Source organism: Cajanus cajan, chromosome 4, assembly GCF_000230855.2.
Source record: "Cajanus cajan strain Asha chromosome 4, NIPB_CcT2T_4, whole genome shotgun sequence".
Classification (NCBI taxonomy): domain Eukaryota; kingdom Viridiplantae; phylum Streptophyta; class Magnoliopsida; order Fabales; family Fabaceae; genus Cajanus; species Cajanus cajan.
In genome coordinates this window covers 58538577-58558687 of record NC_138520.1, presented here as the reverse complement: position 1 = coordinate 58558687, position 20111 = coordinate 58538577, and the positions used below count along the sequence as shown (strand labels likewise).

Here is a 20111-nt window from a genome sequence, read left to right as displayed (position 1 = left end):
TTCTAATGGAGTTGGGATCACTTAGAAAGGATATGTATATCTCGACTTATGGTTAAATTATTAACTGAATGTCATAGATATTGTGATGTGTGTGAAGAATTATGTGAAATTTGTGGTCTATGATGTTGATAACTTAATGATAGGTACCTAGCATGTGAGGATGATATTGCATGGATTGTTATTGACATGTGATGATGTTATATAATGGAGATGCATTAATTATGAGTTACGTGGGATGCATGAGTTGCATGAGACTTATGAGTTGCATGTGGTGCTTGAGAAGCCAGACGTGGCTATATTGCATTGGACCCTGGGCCCAGAGAGGGGTTGAGACAGGGGGGACCATGACGGGAGGCATTCCATGCGTGGGCCGTTGGGTGTTTAACTGCACAGCTCACTGGCCACAGAGGGTTTGACGGTGGGTGGATTGCCTTTGCACGGGCCGCTGGGTGTTTAACCGTGCAACATACCGGCCCTGGGAGGGTGTGAGAACGGTATGCCTGCATTGGCAACAACTAAGGGAATTGACGAGGTACGCCCATTGTGCGGAGTGCCAAGTTGAGACTCTTAGGAGAGGAGATGTGTATGAGCAAATAGTGAGCATGTGTATGAAAGCTTGTATGATTGAAAAAAAATGATGTTTGGTAATTATATGAGATGTATTTGTTGTTTATATTTAATGATGATATTTTGGGGCACGGTGTGGGGTGGGAATTGGATAGCTCTATGTTCATATATGATGTTATCTATCTCTCATCGTCCTGTTTTTATGTGGTTTTCTTTTAGGTGAAGATGAAGGCACTCATAGTGTTGAGTTCTAAAGGGAAAGGGTTCTGCTCTGATAGGATGTGACATTGGGGCATGAATTTAGGATGCTTTAGTTATGAATTGTTATTTGTCGTTTGAGGAGACTTATTTTTAGGAGTTTTATATTCACCTTATATTTGTAAATTCTGGATCCCTTTCATTTTTCTTTAGAGACCTTGATAATTTTCTTTTAAGAGTAAAACTTTATTATTATTATTATTATTATTTCTATTTATTTCAAGACTTGTGAACCTATGAGTTTTTATTAAAATATGTGGACCCTTCTTGATGTTATATTTATTGAATTATTCTTATTGTTGTTACTTATCTATTATGGGGTAGAAGGGTGTCACACTTGACCCCGAGTGTGCCTTCATCTGTATGAAGGAACTACCCAAAGGTGTTGGTGCCAAGCGGGAAAATGTCCACATCAGGCCATAAGGATTATGGTGCTCTCTATTGTAATTTAAAGTTGAGTGGAAGTGTGATGCTAGGCGTATAAGGATTATGATGCTCTCTGTTGTGATTTAAAGTTGGGTATGTGGAATGACGCTAGGCGTATAAGGGTTTATGATGTTGTAAATGATGTTTTTATGATGTTTATGATTGATTATATGATGATGAATGTATATATATATATATATATATATATATATATATATATATATATATATATTATGAATGATGATTATTATCTGTATGGGTGACAATTGATGTGGATGAATATAGATGTTGATAAACAATAAATGATATGATGATTGTGATGAAGTTATATAAAAGCATTTGCATGGTTGTGACATGTGTCATATTTGCATAATTCTGTGATTTTGGTGGGAACCTATCTCTGTGGTTCTGGTGGGAACCTATTGGTGTTTTAGTGGGAGCACTTTTGTGTTGGTATAGCCCAAGGTTAACTCGGGACTTAGGTATCAACAGTATATTTTAGATGGTGATGGTCGAATACCCATGCATTTAAATGTAGGTGCACATCGCATTACATTTCTATGTGTGTGTTGATGGATGGAATTGATGTTTTCTATTATTGAAGTTGAATTGTGAATTATGATTATCATAGTTTGAAGTATGAATTGTGATTACTATAGCTTGAAGTATGAGTTGTTGTTATTATATTTTGAAGTATTAATTGTTATTATATTCGTTTATCGTGAAGGGATGGGATGTCAAGGATTGCAGCTCATTCCATATAAAGTGAGATTGTTCTCACTCCTTGTTTGTTGTTGGTATTTTTTTTTTATATGTTTTGCATATGAATTTAATTGGTATCATACTTGGGGTAGATGGGTGTCACAAATGTAAAATTATGTTCTCATTTACATTTGTTCACAGTTGAATTGATGTATATGTGTCTTTTTTTTAAAATAAAAATGTTTATTTAACCTATAATAAACAAATATAATTCTTAGTTAGATTGATTCACACACCCATCTTTTGTTTATTTATGTTTTAACCATCAATGAAAACATATATAATTCCTAGATAGATTAATCCACACATCTATATTTTGTTACACACATTTAGACCAATAAAGACAACTAATAATTAAAAAATTAAAAATGTTTAACTATTGGTGTGACACCCTTTACCCCAACATACATATACAATAAGTATAAAAATAAAATTCCTCATTATTAAAAACCAAACCTCCAACCACATAAGGGTAAAGAGTTCACATTCATAAACTTAATTCAAATAACATGTCAGTGAAATTACAAGAAATAAAACTGAGTTTTCAAATAGTTAATGGAAATAACATCCTAAACTAAGCCTAGCTATGCCCCGATGTCACATATCCTATCAGAGCATGCCCAACTGAAGCTTAAGCCTCATCACCAACATCCTCACGTTGATGATCACCTGCAACACAATTTAAATACATACAAATAAATATAAGGGAGTGAGAAACATCTCACTCAGGTTCAGGTGCAGAAATAAAGGTTAGATAGTATACACACACACAATAAACATATTACAAGTTACCAATCACACATAAACATTACATATACATAATCAACATCACATGTACACTCATTTATCATGCAATGATGTCATGGACTCGACTAATAGTATATTTCCTATCACAAAATATACTATTAGAAAATCCCATGTAACCTCACTACCTCAATGATCACTAGTACACAAAGGGTGTTTTACGTCGTGTATTTTGACCATTTTACGTCGGAAAAGGGTCCGACGTTAATACGGGAGTCGTAAATTTACGTCGCCACTGGAAGACGACGTAAATTTACGTCGGGCAACTTTTCAGACCGACGTAAAAAGGGTCAAAATCGTGCCACAAATTTACGTCGGACGTGCCACAAAATCGGGTCAAAATCGCCATGTCCGACGTAAATTGTGGCAGTTTTTTTTTTAAAAACGTTTGTAAATTGATATACCCAACACCTGCATATAAATATAATCCAGAATACCAAATCTAAACCAGGCAGTCCAGAATAGAAATTCAAATTGTATTTCAAAATTGAATGACAAAAAGAAAATAATATATAAATCTTAAAAAACATAAATTATGACAATGTAAATCCTATTATCCTAAAAAAGCTATAAAACATGTTTGTCAATGCTATCTAAATAACTAACTATCAAACTATAAACATAATATCTAACTAACTAAACTTAGAAAAAAAGTTGCCCATTGTTCTCTTATCTTGAGCATCTCATCTTCGGGCAATGGAGATGGATCTTGAAAGACCTGAAAGGGTAATTTAAGTGTCATTAATATGCAATGTTAATTATTCTAAAGGTAAATATAGTTAAATAAATTTTGATATGAATTACCTGCGCCCAAGAATCAATAATACCCGCAGAAACTATGGCTTTCATCCAATACATGATGTAATAGCCACATTCAAACGAGTCTTGTTGCTTATTACACTAAAATGAGAAACAAATAACTATTAATTCCAAAGTCAATAAATTTAAATATTATTGACTGTATGAATTAATTTGCTAACCTTAGGGTATATGAAATGCAATGACTTTGATGATCTGGCTCTTCCACTTAATATATTAGCTCCAGACACGATTCTAATTAATTGAAATAAAAATAAATGTTAGCCAATATATATAATTACAGTGTTAAAACATAATGAAAAAATTTAGTTACCCATGTAATTGGCTTTTAATTTCCTGGCTTGGTTTTCGATGAAGTGAACAAAACCACACCACGGTATATTCCTTAGGAATGATTACCATTAACTGCCAATGAGACCTACATTGTATGACAAACAAATCAGTTAAAAAATTACCATGATTAAAAAATCAATTAAAAAACTAACCCGTCAATGTATGGAGCCATGTATATATGTCTTCTTGAGTCACTCATCCATGTTTGCATATATTGTTGGATCTGGACCTGAGTGTTTCCTGATTTTTGGATGGATTGAGGCTCAATAAATCCATATACTTCTGCTTGTGCTTGCTCCACACTCAATTTGTCCATGTACCTAACACAAATAATTATTATAAGTTAAATGTAATTATTGTAAATTTAGACTCATAAAAGAAAATATGACTTACATGGCCCACAACTGTATGATAGATATATTTAACATGGAGGTTCCCCCAACAATCTCTAATGCATCAGGCAGAGATATGTATAGTGGAACATCAGAGCTATCAACTCCAAAAACTCTAATGTCCCACTGCAATTGAATTGGTTGCTTCTTTAATCGTGGTAATTTGATTAGAAGCTTAGATATGGGATCATCCTCAGCTTCTGCGATATTAGCATCATGAACATGAGGTTCTCTCATGACCTCCTTACCACGATCGATAAAATCCTAAAGAAATAATGAAAATTAGTTAAACAATAATAGAATTATAAGAATCTAAAGGAGCAATAATATAATTACCTTTGCCCGTGCTGAAAGCGGCATGACCAAACATTTTGGCCAAGCTAAGAATGTGCCGGTTGCCTGCCCCACTAGTTGAACCTCTGTATTGGGCAAAGGCACTGGAGCAGCAGCATCTTGAACTTGGTCAACCACAACCCGTGTCCAGTCTGGCTGTAGAGGGACACCATGGATGGTTGAGCCACCCTCAAATACTCGGCCAATAGCCACTAACCGTGGGGGGTCATCCTCAACATATAACTCGCACTGGTTTGGTACATCAGTGTGAGCATGTTCCCCTGAGAAATTTGGAGCAGCACAACTCCCTTTAGTGCTGACTCGAACACCATCATGAGCAACTGCAGTCTGTTGCTGAGAACGAGCCAAAAGTTCAAACTTCTCTTCAAACTATTTTTCAATATTCTTCAGTTTCTCTTCAAACTGCATCTCCAATCTCTGCTCCAATTTCTGTATAACCTCTTGACTGCAAGAGTCGACAGTGCTCCTCGATGATCGGCCACCAAAGAAATCTCGGTGGCTCCAAGAACCACCAACACCACGCACACGACCTCCGTGCTCTGGCTTTCCTATGGCCGTTGTGAGGATATCATTCCGACCATCGGAAACAAATGAGCCTTGGGTGCTCTGCTCAACTAAATCCTCCTGCAACAATAAAGAAGATTAAAAAATCTTATGAATTAAATGAGTTGAAATGAAGAGTCTTAATTTGTATATTTTTACTTACTATTTTATTAGCAACGACCCTTGCAGACTCAGAACACTACAAGAAAATTGCGAATTAGAGAGGGAAAAATCCCTCGCAAATCCCTCGCAAATCCCTCGCAAAACAGAATAGCGAGGGACTAGCGAGGGATTTGCGAGGGATCGTTCCCTCGCTAAATTCAAGTCGCTAATTAGCGACGGATGCATATCCCTTGCAATTCCCTCGCTAAATTCCTTCGTTTTTCCCTCGCAACTAGCTTCGCTAGTCCGTCGCAAATTTGTGCCGCTAATTCATCCCTATCGCCTCGCCAATGTAGAACCTAAATTCCCTCGCTAATCGCATTTAATATGTCCTTCGCTAATCCCTCGCTAATCCCTCGCAGATATTTCCTTCGCTAATTCCTCGCTAATCCTTCGCAAATGTGTCCTTCGCTAATCCTTCGCTAATCCCTCGCAAATATGTCCTTCGCTAATCCCTCGCTAATCCTTCGCAAATATGTCCTTCGCAAATTCGTCGCTAAACCCTCGCAAATAGGTCCTTCGCAAATCCCTCGCTAATCCCACGCAAATCCATCAAAGCATATGGATTGAGTTCCCTCACGAATACCACGCTAATCCCTCGCTAATATCTTGCGAAACCTTCCTAATTTATCGATATATATACATTATTCTCTCATGAATCCCTGTAGATATGCCACTTAATTCAACTACATAATTTTTTTTCAATTCAACATGATTTAAAATAAAAGTTACATGTAACAATATCTCTTACAAAACCAAATTGTTAAATGTCTTACAAAATCCAACTTGTGCATACTATCTTAAAGAAACCAAAACTAATTAATGTCTTACAAAAAGAAAAGTCAAATAATGAGTCATCCTAAATAGTAATCAACCTAAGCTAGTAAAATCATCATCTCGTCCTTGATCCTCCCTATGTTGGTTGGTTGATGGTGTTGATGGTTGAACTGCCTGAATTTGCCTCATCATCTCTGGTAATTGTGTTTGCAAAAAAGAGGCCAATGCATTATTTATAACTGTATTGACCCGTTCTTCTGTCATAGGCGTAAGATTTTTAGAGGAACCTGCAACCTCTGGATCGATGAAGCTTGGGTAGAGCTACTAGTTCCAAGATCCAAGCTATGTCCCATGCCATGCACTCTTTTCTTCTTGTTTTCACCTGCAACTTTTAACCAAAGATCAGAATCAATTATAGGATGAGATGAAGTGTTTCTCCATATTTTTGTGTCATTGATTCTTCATATGTTTCATACAAATAATAAATAAAAAAAATAAGTGAAATAACAAGAGGTTAAAAAAGTACATAATCAATCTTAAAATATAAAATAACATACAATAAATTTCTTTGCCCTAGTTGAGACAAATTCACCATCAATTTTTTGTGAACCTTTTATTTTGCAAATTCTATTTCCTTTAAATCTTTTTATATCAACTAATTTATGTTGATTCTAAATCAAAGAGTCTCAAGATTGTAAAGTTCAAATATGTTTCTTATATAAAATAAAGATGACATGCTAGTTTCAATTTGTGGTGACACTTTTTTTTTTTTTTTTTGTATCGGTAAAGATTTCAACATCTTTTTAATCTTGTTATGTAAAACACTTTGATTTATCATTTAATTGTTTTTTAAGATAATATCATGTTTTCTCCAATCTCCAAAAATTGCATCCAACAACTATACTTAATAGAAACATTTTTGTTTTCAAAATTGACAATTTAACAATCATTAATTTTCTTTTTATGCTTTTATACTGAGTTTCGATTTTGTAGTAGTGTCAGGAAATCTATAGTTAACATAACTACATGACAATTGATAACAGAGATTAAAACATGAAAGAATTACTCAAATAATAGTGGCACAAATATTTGAACAAATCAATTTATTGATCAAATAAAGTTATAATTTCATTATCTTCATAATAATTGTAATGGAAAAATGATAAATATATATGTATATATAATCAAAAAATTAATCATAATGGAACTTTGTTATGCAAGTGAGTTTATATTTACAAAGAAAAATTAAAAGTGGCAGTGAGTAAATTTCTAAATAAAAAGACCACTAGTTTAGCTCCTGGGCCCGTTTAAAGGGTTTCTTTAATGATAATGTTTAATTAGTCGACAATATGTTAGCTACTTATTATCCCTTGTTAGAATATAATTTACTGCAACAACCAACGTACCATTTTATCAACTAGCAATAGTAACAACAGAGTGAAAGACTGCATTAGAATATGGAAAATGGCACTTACTTTGGAAGCATCAAGAACCATCAGTACTATGTCTGAAGATTTAGCAACAGCAATAACCTGAGAGAATCAGAGAAAATTCAGAAAACAAAAGTCCTGCGCTGTTAATAATAAGGAAGCCATGCTTTCCAAAGCATTCAATGAAAAGAACCAAACATCACATTCTACTCGGGATAGAGAAATTTTAGTTTTACCTGCCTCCCACGTCCCTTGCCTTCAGAAGCACCTTCAATAATTCTAGGAAGATCAAGTAACTGAATCTTAGTATCAATTTAATGTATAATCCTAGGAATACAGGTCAGAGTTGTGAACTAAACTAAAATTAAAACTAAACTTTGCCAGCATTTGAAAATAACACAACGCAAAGTTGACATGAGATTCAAGATTTCTACCAAAACAATAATTACAGAATGCATTACAGAGAGAAATGTAGAAGATCGATTAATATGAGTCTGAATAGAAAACAACGTTATATAACACGAAACAACAAATAATTTATCCCCCTACATATCCTCAAAAAGCTAGAACATACCTTTCAGAAATTGAACAAAAGAAGAATTGTAGAAAAAAGGAACAATCGAGGAAAAGTGAAAACAACATGCTAGGTTATAGGCAGGAACGAATTGATGCAGGAAGTGTTAATTGATTGAAAAACAATCATGCAATGAATAGAAAGGCGTCCAAACAATATGAATCACAGGCACAGACCATAAAACCTAGATTGATTGAAGCGAGTAACGCAATAAGCATAGTAACAAAGAGATAACGAAAAAATGGAGAGAGATTACGATTTGAGCATTGTGCCAAGAGAGGCCTCTGTAAACGTTGACGGAGAAGGTGGCGGTGAGGTAAATGGTGGCGATTCCGAGTGTGGCGGTGAATGCCTTGAAAGCATAATCTCCAACCCTACCTGCTATTCCCATTCTCACCCAACTCCACTAGGTTTTCCGCACCCTCTATTCTATTTTTCTTCTACTTCTATACCCTCAAATATATACTTTTGTAAAAAAAATTGTAGTGCGATTCTTCTCAAACAGATCAATACCTTTGGTATTCTGCATTAGCAATGTTTTCAAATTAGAAATAAGGTATAATATTTATTAATAAAAAAATCTAAAATATTTTTTTAAAGCTTAAGATTATTTTAGTAGTTAAAAATATCCTTTTAAAAAAAGTGTTTCTTCAAAATAAACTATTTCAAATACCAACTAAATAAAATTAGTTTAATTGCTATGTACCAGCACCTAAGAAGATTCACACCAAAATGTCGATAAAAAAATTGATATATACGAGTTTTAAAATATTAGTTAATATAATTTTTTAAACATATTATATTATTAAACATAAATATTTTAAATTTTTTATTTGATAAATTTAAATAATTTTTATCTTTATAAATGAATTTAATTTAAACTATAATTGAAAATAACAATAAGCTAAATAGAAATAATATTGATAAAAATATACAAAAAGATATATTATTATAATTTTAATATCATATTATTTTAAATTACAAAATAATATTAAAAAAGATAAATATAAGAAAAAAAGTATACATAGTAATAAGTTGTTTTTTTAGTTTTAAAAATAATAAAATATTGGTATTTGAAAAAAAATTAAAATACATTAAAAATGAAGTGAAATATTTACTCTATGCAATTAGTTTTGTTTTAAATCTCATGTATTTTATTGAAAAGAAAACACACACACACACACACACACACACACACACACATATATATATATATATATATATAGAGAGAGAGAGAGAGAGAGAGAGAGTTATGGAGAGAAGGTAAATTAAATTAAATTTATTAAAAAAGATAGAGTAAAAAAAAACATGTTGAGCAAAAACGTTTTTGAAAAAATCGTGATAAGTGTTTAGAAAAAAAAAACTTCCTTTATATATAATATGATAATTAACAAATATTTTGATAAAATTGATTAATATATATAATTTATGCTTACTTTAATTTTACAAATATTATATATGAAATATAAGTTAAATATTAATTTAGAGTTTTTTAATGTTGATCCTTCCAATTTTTTAAAATTATTTTTAATCCTTATAGGATTATCCTTTCTCAATTCCAATCTTTATAATATTTTTTTTCAAAGTTTAGTCAATATAAGTTTATATTTTTTTCTTTCTAATTTTTAGTTGTTAGTACGAAGTTACATGAACTAGAGTGAAAGAAAATTATAATATATATTTAAAGAACTAAAATTTGAAAAATACATATTTATAAGGATAAAAATTTAAAGAACTATAATTGAGAAAACATGACCTTACAGAGACTAAATTCATATATAAATCAAAATAAGCAAAAATATTTTAAATTATCATAATTAAGAAAACAAAACATATACGCACTAAATTCATATTGTAAACATATAAATTATATTTAAAATTTATGATGATATATATATATATATATATGTGTGTGTGTGTGTGTGTGTGTATTTTAAAAAATATATATGAGTGAAAATTCAGTTACTTCAAAAGTAACTCTTAAAAGAGTTATTTAATGAATATAATTACGTTATATATTGAATTTTTTATTCAATAAATTAAGTCTAAAAATTTGTATATTTTATCTTTTAATCAATAGTTTTATTTAATCAATAGTTTTATTTAATAGATAATGTTAGATAATATTTAATAATTTTTAAAATTAATATTAGATAATATTTAATAATTTTTAAAATATTTAAAAATATTCAATAATTAAAAAAAATGAAGAGATAACAAATAAGATAATATATATATATATATATATATATATGTAAAATAAAAAGAAAAAAATATGAGGAATTTCAAATTCTTACTTTTTTGGGAGAATTTGAAATTCTACTATTTGAAGAAATTTTACAAATACTTGAATTTCAAATTCTACTAGCAACAAAATCTCTTATTTGCGAGGGATTAGCGAAAGACCTTTTCCCTCACTAATTTGCGACGGATTTGCGAGGCATTTGCGAGGGCTATACTTATAACTCATTAGCGAGGGATTTGCGACAAGAAAACTCCCTCGCTAGATGAAAACTTCGTTTTTATATTTTGGCTCATAATTTAGCGAGGGATTTGCGAGGGATTTGCGAGGGCCTAAGTTCCTCGCTAAATAAGCACTAGCTTTAGCGACGGATTTGCGAGGAGATGAAGGTTGGTCGCAAAATAATCCTATTTAGCGAGGGAATTTAGCGAGGGATATAAATCCAAGCTATTGCCTCGCTAATTAGCGAGGGATTAGAGAGGAACTGTATTCCTCGCCAGTCCCTCGCTAATTAGCGAGGAAATAGCTTGGATTTATATCCCTCGCTAAATTTCCTCGCTAATCCGCGAAATTCTTGTAGTGCCACCTGACTCCTTTCTTAAAATTAATCCATTGGACTCGGTCAACCCAACCCATTTTCCTTCTCTTCTAATCCACTTCTAATTTTCCTCAAAATAATTAAATAAAATAAATACATGTATATTATAAAATATTTTTTCTCTATAATAATAATATATTTCTGACCCTAAATATAATAATATAATTTCAATAACAAAATATCATATAAAATCAACATTCTCTTAAAACATATAAATATTTATTTAAAAATGCTAATAAAAATACTTATTTAATACGTACAAAATAATTGTCCAAAATAATAATTATTTAAAACGTACAAAATAATATTCCTCTATAATTATTAAAATAATTATGACCAAATACCATCTAATAATAATAATAATAATAATAATAATAATAATAACCTTTTTGAAAATTGGGGTGTTACATCAAGCTCATGAGCCTAGTGCTAAGTGCGATCCAACACCGAAACACCTCAACATCAGACAAAAATCTCGAAGCAAACATCACCCAATCAATCATAAGAATTATAATCACTCAGAACAAATTTTACATCTAGGAAATTCACCAATTTCGGCGTCTATAACTTCCACTTCTGAATTTCATTAAATTTCTTCCCTTAGGGTTCTAACCCCTTTCTACATAGCACTTAATTAATTACTCTCACAACGTCTGATCATCAAATAAATTACATATTCAAGATCTACTCAGTAAATCACATCAAACGCACATAACATCTCATCAAATAGAAAACTTATGGGATTGGGGCCAATCTTTCTACCTTTCATGCATACACCTAATCCTTAGAAATGAGTGTTCTCACTCCCCCCTTACCTGGAGTGATGCAATATACGAGTCTTTTTGGAGCACCCGAACGTTAAGGAACGTGAAATGAAACAAATGAATAATAATATCCCCCTTTCTCCCTTTTCTTACAATATATAACTCATATTTCTCTAAATCCCCTCTTATCTTCATTATTTCTAATACTTTCCTGAATAATTAAATCTATTAAAATGAATAAAATAAAATTATTAATAACAAAATAAAATAAAATAATCATTATCTTCCTAATTAATAATTACTAATTATTAGAAAAATCTTAGGATGTTACAACATTAGTTCACTTAAAAATTGATGTAGATTGAGACATAAATCTACATCAATTGTGTAACATCCCAAATTTTAGTCAATGAAAAGAAATATTTTTTATGTATTTATTATGTGAATAAGTATTTTATTTATGTATTTTACTATTCACATATACGTATTTTACTATTTATGTATACGTATTTTACTATTTATGTATATATATTTTACTATTCATATATACGTATTTATGAATAGTGTTTTACTATGCAAATAGTGAATGGCTGCGCATGAGGGGCGGCTACGAGGGGCTGCGGATTCTTAAGTTTCAAAATTAAAATTAATTTGAATATTTTAATGAATAGTGCATAGTAACTTATAATATTATTTTAATGAATAGTGCATAGTGCATAGTAACTTCAAAATTTCTATAAATAGGGGCCTAAGGTTTTGAAAATTCAGAATTCTAGAGAGAAGGAAATTCTGGAGAAATAGAGAGAGAAAGTAAGAGAGAGAGAAGGAGAAAGAAAAGGAGGTTCTGCTCTAGTGCCTTGTTTAAGGAGAAAGAGGAAGAGATTCTGCCCTAATTCCGATTCCTTTTAAGGAAAGATAGAGAGGAGGAGATTCTGCCCAAATTTCTGTAAACCCAGGTAAGGGGGGAGTGAGAAACCTCGCTTGGGGGTGTGGGAATAATTGTTAAATAGTTTGTTTGTTGGATTGGCTCCCGATCCCTTACCTGTTGTTTATTTCTTTGAATATGTATTATTGATGTGTTTTGTTTTATATCTTATTTACATATTAGAATCTGTTATTTGAATGGAAGGCTAAGCCTCCTAAGTATTTATAAATTTGTAATCTGTTATTTAAATGGAAGGCTGAGCCTCCTTATTATCTTATATTACCTTTTAAGCTTCCTACTTTACTTAAAAGATCTTAATATATTATTATTGAAAAATATGATACCTAAGCAACCTCTGGACTGTTGGATTGTTGGACTGTTGGACTGTTGGACTGTTTGGACTGTTGGACTGTTTGGACTGTTGAACTATTGGACTATTAAATTGGATTATTGAAATAATTCTTAATTATGAAATATGAATATGATATGTGTAACATGCTAAAGGTTGAGTCTGTGAATGTATGACATGCATCATATGCACATATTACTCCAGGTGTGCCGCTGAGGCCGCATACCCACGACTAACAAGGTGTACCTTTGGGTCACCCACGATATGCTAACGAGGTGTATGAACACCAATGATAGGTGTACCTTAGGGTCACCGACAATTGTATAGGTGTGCCTTCGGGTCACCAGTGATAAATTCTGAAACTTCCGTATGGCGCCACATGCATACATTAGTGAGTCAAGTCAAGAAAATCATTATACATAAGCATATATGTGAGATTGATTATATATGTGAATTATATTGCGTGTGTGTGTGCTATTTAACTTTTATTTCTATATCTGCAACTGAGTGAGAAGTTTCTCACTCCCTTGTCATTTTTGTTTATATTTAAATTATGATGCAGATAATTAGCATGAGGCTGAGGATGTTGGTGGTGAAGCTTAGGCTTCTGTTTGGGTTTCGCTCTGATAGGATGTGACATCGGGATTAGCTAGACTTATTGTTAAATTATTATTATTTTTCTTTTGTAATTTTTATGTTATTTATGTTGAAAGTGTGTATTTTTGTCATATTATAATTTTTCTAAAAGATTATAAGTTAATTTCTAACTAGGAGGCCCTGCCACCTTTACTGGGATTAATCTATAATCTTTATTTTATTATTTCTTGACAATTTGATACTTATAGTTGAAAATTTATGAATGTGCATCTTTTACCCAATGATACTTGAGATAATTATTTTATATTAGACTAAGAAAGAATTTATATATAGATGGTTTATATCTATTGTATTTATGTTGGGGTAGAGGGTGTCACATTTAGTGGTATCAGAGCCTGGTTGATTTTATCAACCGTGTGTGTTATGTGCTTATCATGACTCTGTTGTGTACTCTGACTATGTCTTGTTTGTTGTGTACTATGATGATGATGTTCGTCCTGTGTTGATATTGTTGAGTTTGAGATTGTTAAGTTAGTTTGTAATTAGAGGAATGATAATCATGATAGTGTTAGCCAACTCGAATTATTAGAACCTTGGATGGGAGGTGATATATTGAGTGTACTAAGAGTTTATGATTGGTGAAGTTTCTGACATCTATAGTTATAGCAGGTTGAATCTAAAGGTGGTTGTCTCTTTGGTGAGAGATCGAAATGATGTTAATTCCCTTAAGTGTTATTATTGGTATGTTAATTATTTATGGTTTAGGTAGCATGTGAGTTGTTTTGATTGAGAAAAGTAAGGAGAGACTTGAATGAGAAATTAAGTAGTGAATTTGGAAAAAGTTGAGGTATTTTGTGGCATTAGATATATTGATACATTATTGCTATTTGGTGTCGAAAATATTTTCATTATAGTTTGTTATGATAGTATGAGTATTATATTGACAAAATTTATATTTTGAGGTCTTTATGAAGAATATGGCTTTAGATATTATCTTTTCAATAGAACTAGGATAAGATGAAACAAAAATCTAGAACTTCAAGTTATGACTGCCTTGGTGATTAGAAATTTAGTAAGCACTGAATTTATTAGTGGTGATATTTGAATCTTTAGCTAACGAGATGATCTCTTGGAAATCTTATGTCTTCATAAAGAGTTGTAGCTTATTCACTTAACTTTCGTTTGAGATAGGTTTGAAATCACTTGGATGAATACAACTCTGTGTGTCAGGCAGATATATGCTATCATGATATTTTGAGTTGTTAGGCATAAAAATAGATTTAAATATGATATTTTGAGGTTTTGTATTTGATAGGTCTATTAAAATGATATAATGCAGAGTAGTAAAAGTTGGTTCTTGTACATGCTATAGGATGTAAGCAATGATCAATTCATACATGCTTAGGAATGATATTTATGAAAAAGGTATTCTAATATGAATATGTATATTTTTAACTACCCAAATCATTTCGTTGCTTACTTCTTTGAATTACTTACTATTACCTTTGACTGAATTGACTAGAAAGGAGTTACATTAGTATGGGATAACAATTGAGGAAGTAGTTTTCAAACTCTTAAGGAAAGATTGACTAGTGTTAATATTACTAGATTTTAGTAAGATTATTGTGATATATAAATATGTCTCTGAAAATAGGTTTAGGAAGAATATTGTGGCAAGAAGAAAAGATAGTAGCTTATGTTTCTAAGAAATTGAAAATTCATGAGAAAAATTACCTTACCCATAACCTTGTTAGCGACTTTGTCATTTATACTAAGATTTGGAGACACTAACTATATGATTCTATGGTTGAGGTATTTAGTGATCATAAGAACCTTAAATATATTTTGACCAAAGGGGTTGAATACGAGATAAAAGAAATAGTTGAAATTTCTTAAGGAGTAAAATTTTGATCTTACTATTTGGCTAAAGCCATTGTGGTGATTGATGTTTTGAGGAAATCTTTATCTTTCATTATGATTAGAGAGATGAATCTTTTTGGCTCAAATTAGAAATTTAAGTTTGGATTATAAGGTTACTTCTAGTATTGTGAGATTAAGTATGAATAACGAATGGATTGTTGAAGAAAATTATAGGAGCATAATTAGTTGATTTATTTTGGTAACAAGTTATAAGGCTATAGGTTAAGGTGATGGATATGATTATGACTTGGGTGAAGATGAAATGGTGAAACTAGAAAACTGATATGGATACCGAGTGTACATTATGCTTAGGTACCTGATCTTTAGAATTGATCATAGAAGAGTTTGAATTGGTTGTAGATAGAGTAGTAAAATTAGTGATCTGATATGTGTATCTAATGATTAGGTGTTGATATTGTGGCAAATATCTGGATTACAATGATAACCAAATTATTATTTTGATGATTTAAGGATTGAATTTGATTGCAGAATTTAGAAACTTATGCTTGATGTGTAAGATTACCCTAGTAGCATTGAATTATTTATGTTGGAAGTAACTATCAGATTAATAGATGAGATTAGAGGAACTAGGAGTTAGATCCTTTATTAGTGACCCAAATAAGCAAGAGATTAGAAAGGACACAGTTGGATGTTTAGTTATAAAACTTGAAAGGACATAAGAGTACTCTTAACATTTATTTAGAAGTTACTAAAATGTATCAGAGTGGCGCAGGGGAAGCGTGATGGTCTAATATGGAAAGAGAAGTAGAGAACTTGAATTAAGATATGGAGAGTGAGTTTAAATTTGGAGTGGATGGAGTTTTGAGATTTAAGGATAAGTTGTGCATTCCTAGGGTGCTAGAATTTAATAAAGCAATCCTAGAAGAAAGTCATAAGAGTATCTTTAGTATCCATTCAGAAACTACTAAGATGTACCAAAATCTTAAGAAGATATTTTGTGACCTAAGATGAAGAGAGGAGTAAAGCAATTGTATATTTATGGTTAGCATACTAGAAGTTTTTTAGAATCTTGTAGCACTTAGATGCTCCATTTTGGAAGTAAGATGGTGAATAGATAGACCCTAGTGGAAGATTTGTCTAAGACGCTTAAGAAATTGATTTTGTTTGTGTTTAAGTGGATAAATTCGTCAAGATCTTTCCCTAAGCAAATCCTTTGAGGAAATTGATAAAAGTTGTACATCAACAAGGTAGTGATGTTGCATAAGAATTAGAAGTAAGAATGCGAAGAGTTTACCATTGCAAAAATTTCGGGGACGAAATTTCTAAAAGGAGGGGAGAATTGTAACATCCCAAATTTTAGTCAATGAAAAGAAATATTTTTTATGTATTTATTATGTGAATAAGTATTTTATTTATGTATTTTACTATTCACATATACGTATTTTACTATTTATGTATACGTATTTTACTATTTATGTATATATATTTTACTATTCATATATACGTATTTATGAATAGTGTTTTACTATGCAAATAGTGAATGGCTGCGCATGAGGGGCGGCTACGAGGGGCTGCGGATTCTTAAGTTTCAAAATTAAAATTAATTTGAATATTTTAATGAATAGTGCATAGTAACTTATAATATTATTTTAATGAATAGTGCATAGTGCATAGTAACTTCAAAATTTCTATAAATAGGGGCCTAAGGTTTTGAAAATTCAGAATTCTAGAGAGAAGGAAATTCTGGAGAAATAGAGAGAGAAAGTAAGAGAGAGAGAAGGAGAAAGAAAAGGAGGTTCTGCTCTAGTGCCTTGTTTAAGGAGAAAGAGGAAGAGATTCTGCCCTAATTCCGATTCCTTTTAAGGAAAGATAGAGAGGAGGAGATTCTGCCCAAATTTCTGTAAACCCAGGTAAGGGGGGAGTGGGAAACCTCGCTTGGGGGTGTGGGAATAATTGTTAAATAGTTTGTTTGTTGGATTGGCTCCCGATCCCTTACCTGTTGTTTATTTCTTTGAATATGTATTATTGATGTGTTTTGTTTTATATCTTATTTACATATTAGAATCTGTTATTTGAATGGAAGGCTAAGCCTCCTAAGTATTTATAAATTTGTAATCTGTTATTTAAATGGAAGGCTGAGCCTCCTTATTATCTTATATTACCTTTTAAGCTTCCTACTTTACTTAAAAGATCTTAATATATTATTATTGAAAAATATGATACCTAAGCAACCTCTGGACTGTTGGATTGTTGGACTGTTGGACTGTTGGACTGTTTGGACTGTTGGACTGTTTGGACTGTTGAACTATTGGACTATTAAATTGGATTATTGAAATAATTCTTAATTATGAAATATGAATATGATATGTGTAACATGCTAAAGGTTGAGTCTGTGAATGTATGACATGCATCATATGCACATATTACTCCAGGTGTGCCGCTGAGGCCGCATACCCACGACTAACAAGGTGTACCTTTGGGTCACCCACGATATGCTAACGAGGTGTATGAACACCAATGATAGGTGTACCTTAGGGTCACCGACAATTGTATAGGTGTGCCTTCGGGTCACCAGTGATAAATTCTGAAACTTCCGTATGGCGCCACATGCATACATTAGTGAGTCAAGTCAAGAAAATCATTATACATAAGCATATATGTGAGATTGATTATATATGTGAATTATATTGCGTGTGTGTGTGCTATTTAACTTTTATTTCTATATCTGCAACTGAGTGAGAAGTTTCTCACTCCCTTGTCATTTTTGTTTATATTTAAATTATGATGCAGATAATTAGCATGAGGCTGAGGATGTTGGTGGTGAAGCTTAGGCTTCTGTTTGGGTTTCGCTCTGATAGGATGTGACATCGGGATTAGCTAGACTTATTGTTAAATTATTATTATTTTTCTTTTGTAATTTTTATGTTATTTATGTTGAAAGTGTGTATTTTTGTCATATTATAATTTTTCTAAAAGATTATAAGTTAATTTCTAACTAGGAGGCCCTGCCACCTTTACTGGGATTAATCTATAATCTTTATTTTATTATTTCTTGACAATTTGATACTTATAGTTGAAAATTTATGAATGTGCATCTTTTACCCAATGATACTTGAGATAATTATTTTATATTAGACTAAGAAAGAATTTATATATAGATGGTTTATATCTATTGTATTTATGTTGGGGTAGAGGGTGTCACAGATTGTTTATGAAAATCGATGTAGCTAGATTCATGTACTAATCTATATCGATTTTCATAGAGAACCAATGTCGATGTGAATATTTTATTTTGATTCAAAAATTGATGTAGATGTCTATACATTTTCTAAGTCACCCTATTTTACATCAATTTTGGAATTGATGTAGATACCTTCACACATGATTGATCTAGATAATACTTCTTGGTGACCTTTTGCCTTACCAAGGTTTTGTTTTGTCCAACTAACAAGTTGTGGTTGGATATAGTTAATATTAATCCAACAAAAAATGAAAAATAAAAAAATTAAAATATTAAATATCTTTGTTCAATTGGCTTGTGCTATAAGTTGGAAGTATGAGACTAACATCTCTACCTTAATATTCAAACTAAATAATCTTGACTAACAGGAATCTATATACCAAAGGTGATCACATATATGGGAGATACTAGGAATTTCATTTACGCCTTCGAGTAACTTTCACTAGTAATAAATAAAGGCTAGTAAGCGGATGAAAAGGGATAATTAAAAAAATTACCTTTCGTGGTTGATAAAATGGCTACAAAAATTGTCTCCAAAAGCTTTTTGTTTTAGTGGATTTTTAACAACATTTAATATAACAATGAGTAATTCTTTTACTAACGTTTGATACACCAACCTTTAATTAATTGTTGGTAAAATTTTAGTAACTGTTTAGAACATTTTCTATTGTGATTCTTATTAGTAATTTATTAAAGTTTTTATTTTACATTAAATATGATCTACCTTACCACATCATTTTTAAGTAATTCACTCTACATTTTTACAAATTTTACATCAATGTTGGAATTTTATAAGCAGCCCACACTTTTATAATTTTTTTTTTATATACACTTCATTTTTTTGACAACTTAAAAAATTAAATTAACTATTATATATAAATATTAAGTTAATTAAACATAATAAATAATATTTTACCTAAAAAATAATTTACATAATTAATTTAATGCATATATAAAATATTAAATAATAAAGCAATTACATTCATGATATAAGAATGATGGATAAGTAGTTTTCTATTGGTGGGTGATGAAGAGTTGATGATGCATGTATATATATTTTTTTATATGTGAGAGTGATTTGTATTCTCTTTTGGTTATTGAAAAAATCAAGACTAAAAAATGTTATTTTTTTTTAATTCATAAACTTATTTAAGGATTGTTGCTTATTTTTAAACAATTGTTCATGTTGTTATTAAAATCCAATAAAAATTACTGATAAGTATCATTACTTTTTAATAAAATATATCACAATCACTTTTATTTGGATATGCATAACTAAAGGACATATTAATAACTACCAAAAGTGTTTTTTG

The 20111-nt window shown here is 31.1% G+C and overlaps 2 protein-coding genes and 2 long non-coding RNA genes across 5 annotated transcripts; 2 read left to right on the top strand and 2 right to left on the bottom strand.

Moving 5' to 3' along the window:
• Nucleotides 1-2443: 2443 nt before the first annotated feature.
• Nucleotides 2444-5339, bottom strand: LOC145956878 (uncharacterized). The gene is made up of 7 exons (XM_083072672.1): nt 4698-5339; nt 4363-4625; nt 4122-4289; nt 3950-4054; nt 3798-3870; nt 3622-3717; nt 2444-3535 (listed from the first exon to the last, which is right to left on the bottom strand). Exons 1-7 carry the CDS (start codon nt 4719-4721, stop codon nt 3446-3448), a joined length of 819 nt encoding a protein of 272 aa, XP_082928798.1. The 5' UTR covers nt 4722-5339; the 3' UTR covers nt 2444-3445.
• A 752-nt stretch (nt 5340-6091) lies between these two features.
• On the bottom strand, nt 6092-8663 carry LOC145956877 (GTP-binding protein 1-like). 2 transcript variants are annotated; one of them, XM_083072670.1, is made up of 4 exons: nt 8458-8663; nt 7864-7906; nt 7673-7729; nt 6092-6585 (listed from the first exon to the last, which is right to left on the bottom strand). In XM_083072670.1, exons 1-4 carry the CDS (start codon nt 8562-8564, stop codon nt 6475-6477), a joined length of 318 nt encoding a protein of 105 aa, XP_082928796.1. In that variant the 5' UTR covers nt 8565-8663; the 3' UTR covers nt 6092-6474. The 2 variants fall into 2 exon arrangements, with proteins under 2 accessions (XP_082928796.1, XP_082928797.1); XM_083072671.1 differs by having other exon boundaries at nt 6092-6579; nt 8458-8659.
• Nucleotides 8664-12207: 3544 nt separating this feature from the next.
• LOC145956876 (uncharacterized) lies at nt 12208-13931 on the top strand. The gene is made up of 2 exons (XR_014433204.1): nt 12208-12761; nt 13642-13931. It is a non-coding gene; the product is annotated as an uncharacterized LOC145956876 (long non-coding RNA).
• Nucleotides 13932-17163: 3232 nt separating this feature from the next.
• Nucleotides 17164-18637, top strand: LOC145956875 (uncharacterized). The gene is made up of 2 exons (XR_014433203.1): nt 17164-17467; nt 18348-18637. It is a non-coding gene; the product is annotated as an uncharacterized LOC145956875 (long non-coding RNA).
• Nucleotides 18638-20111: the final 1474 nt, after the last annotated feature.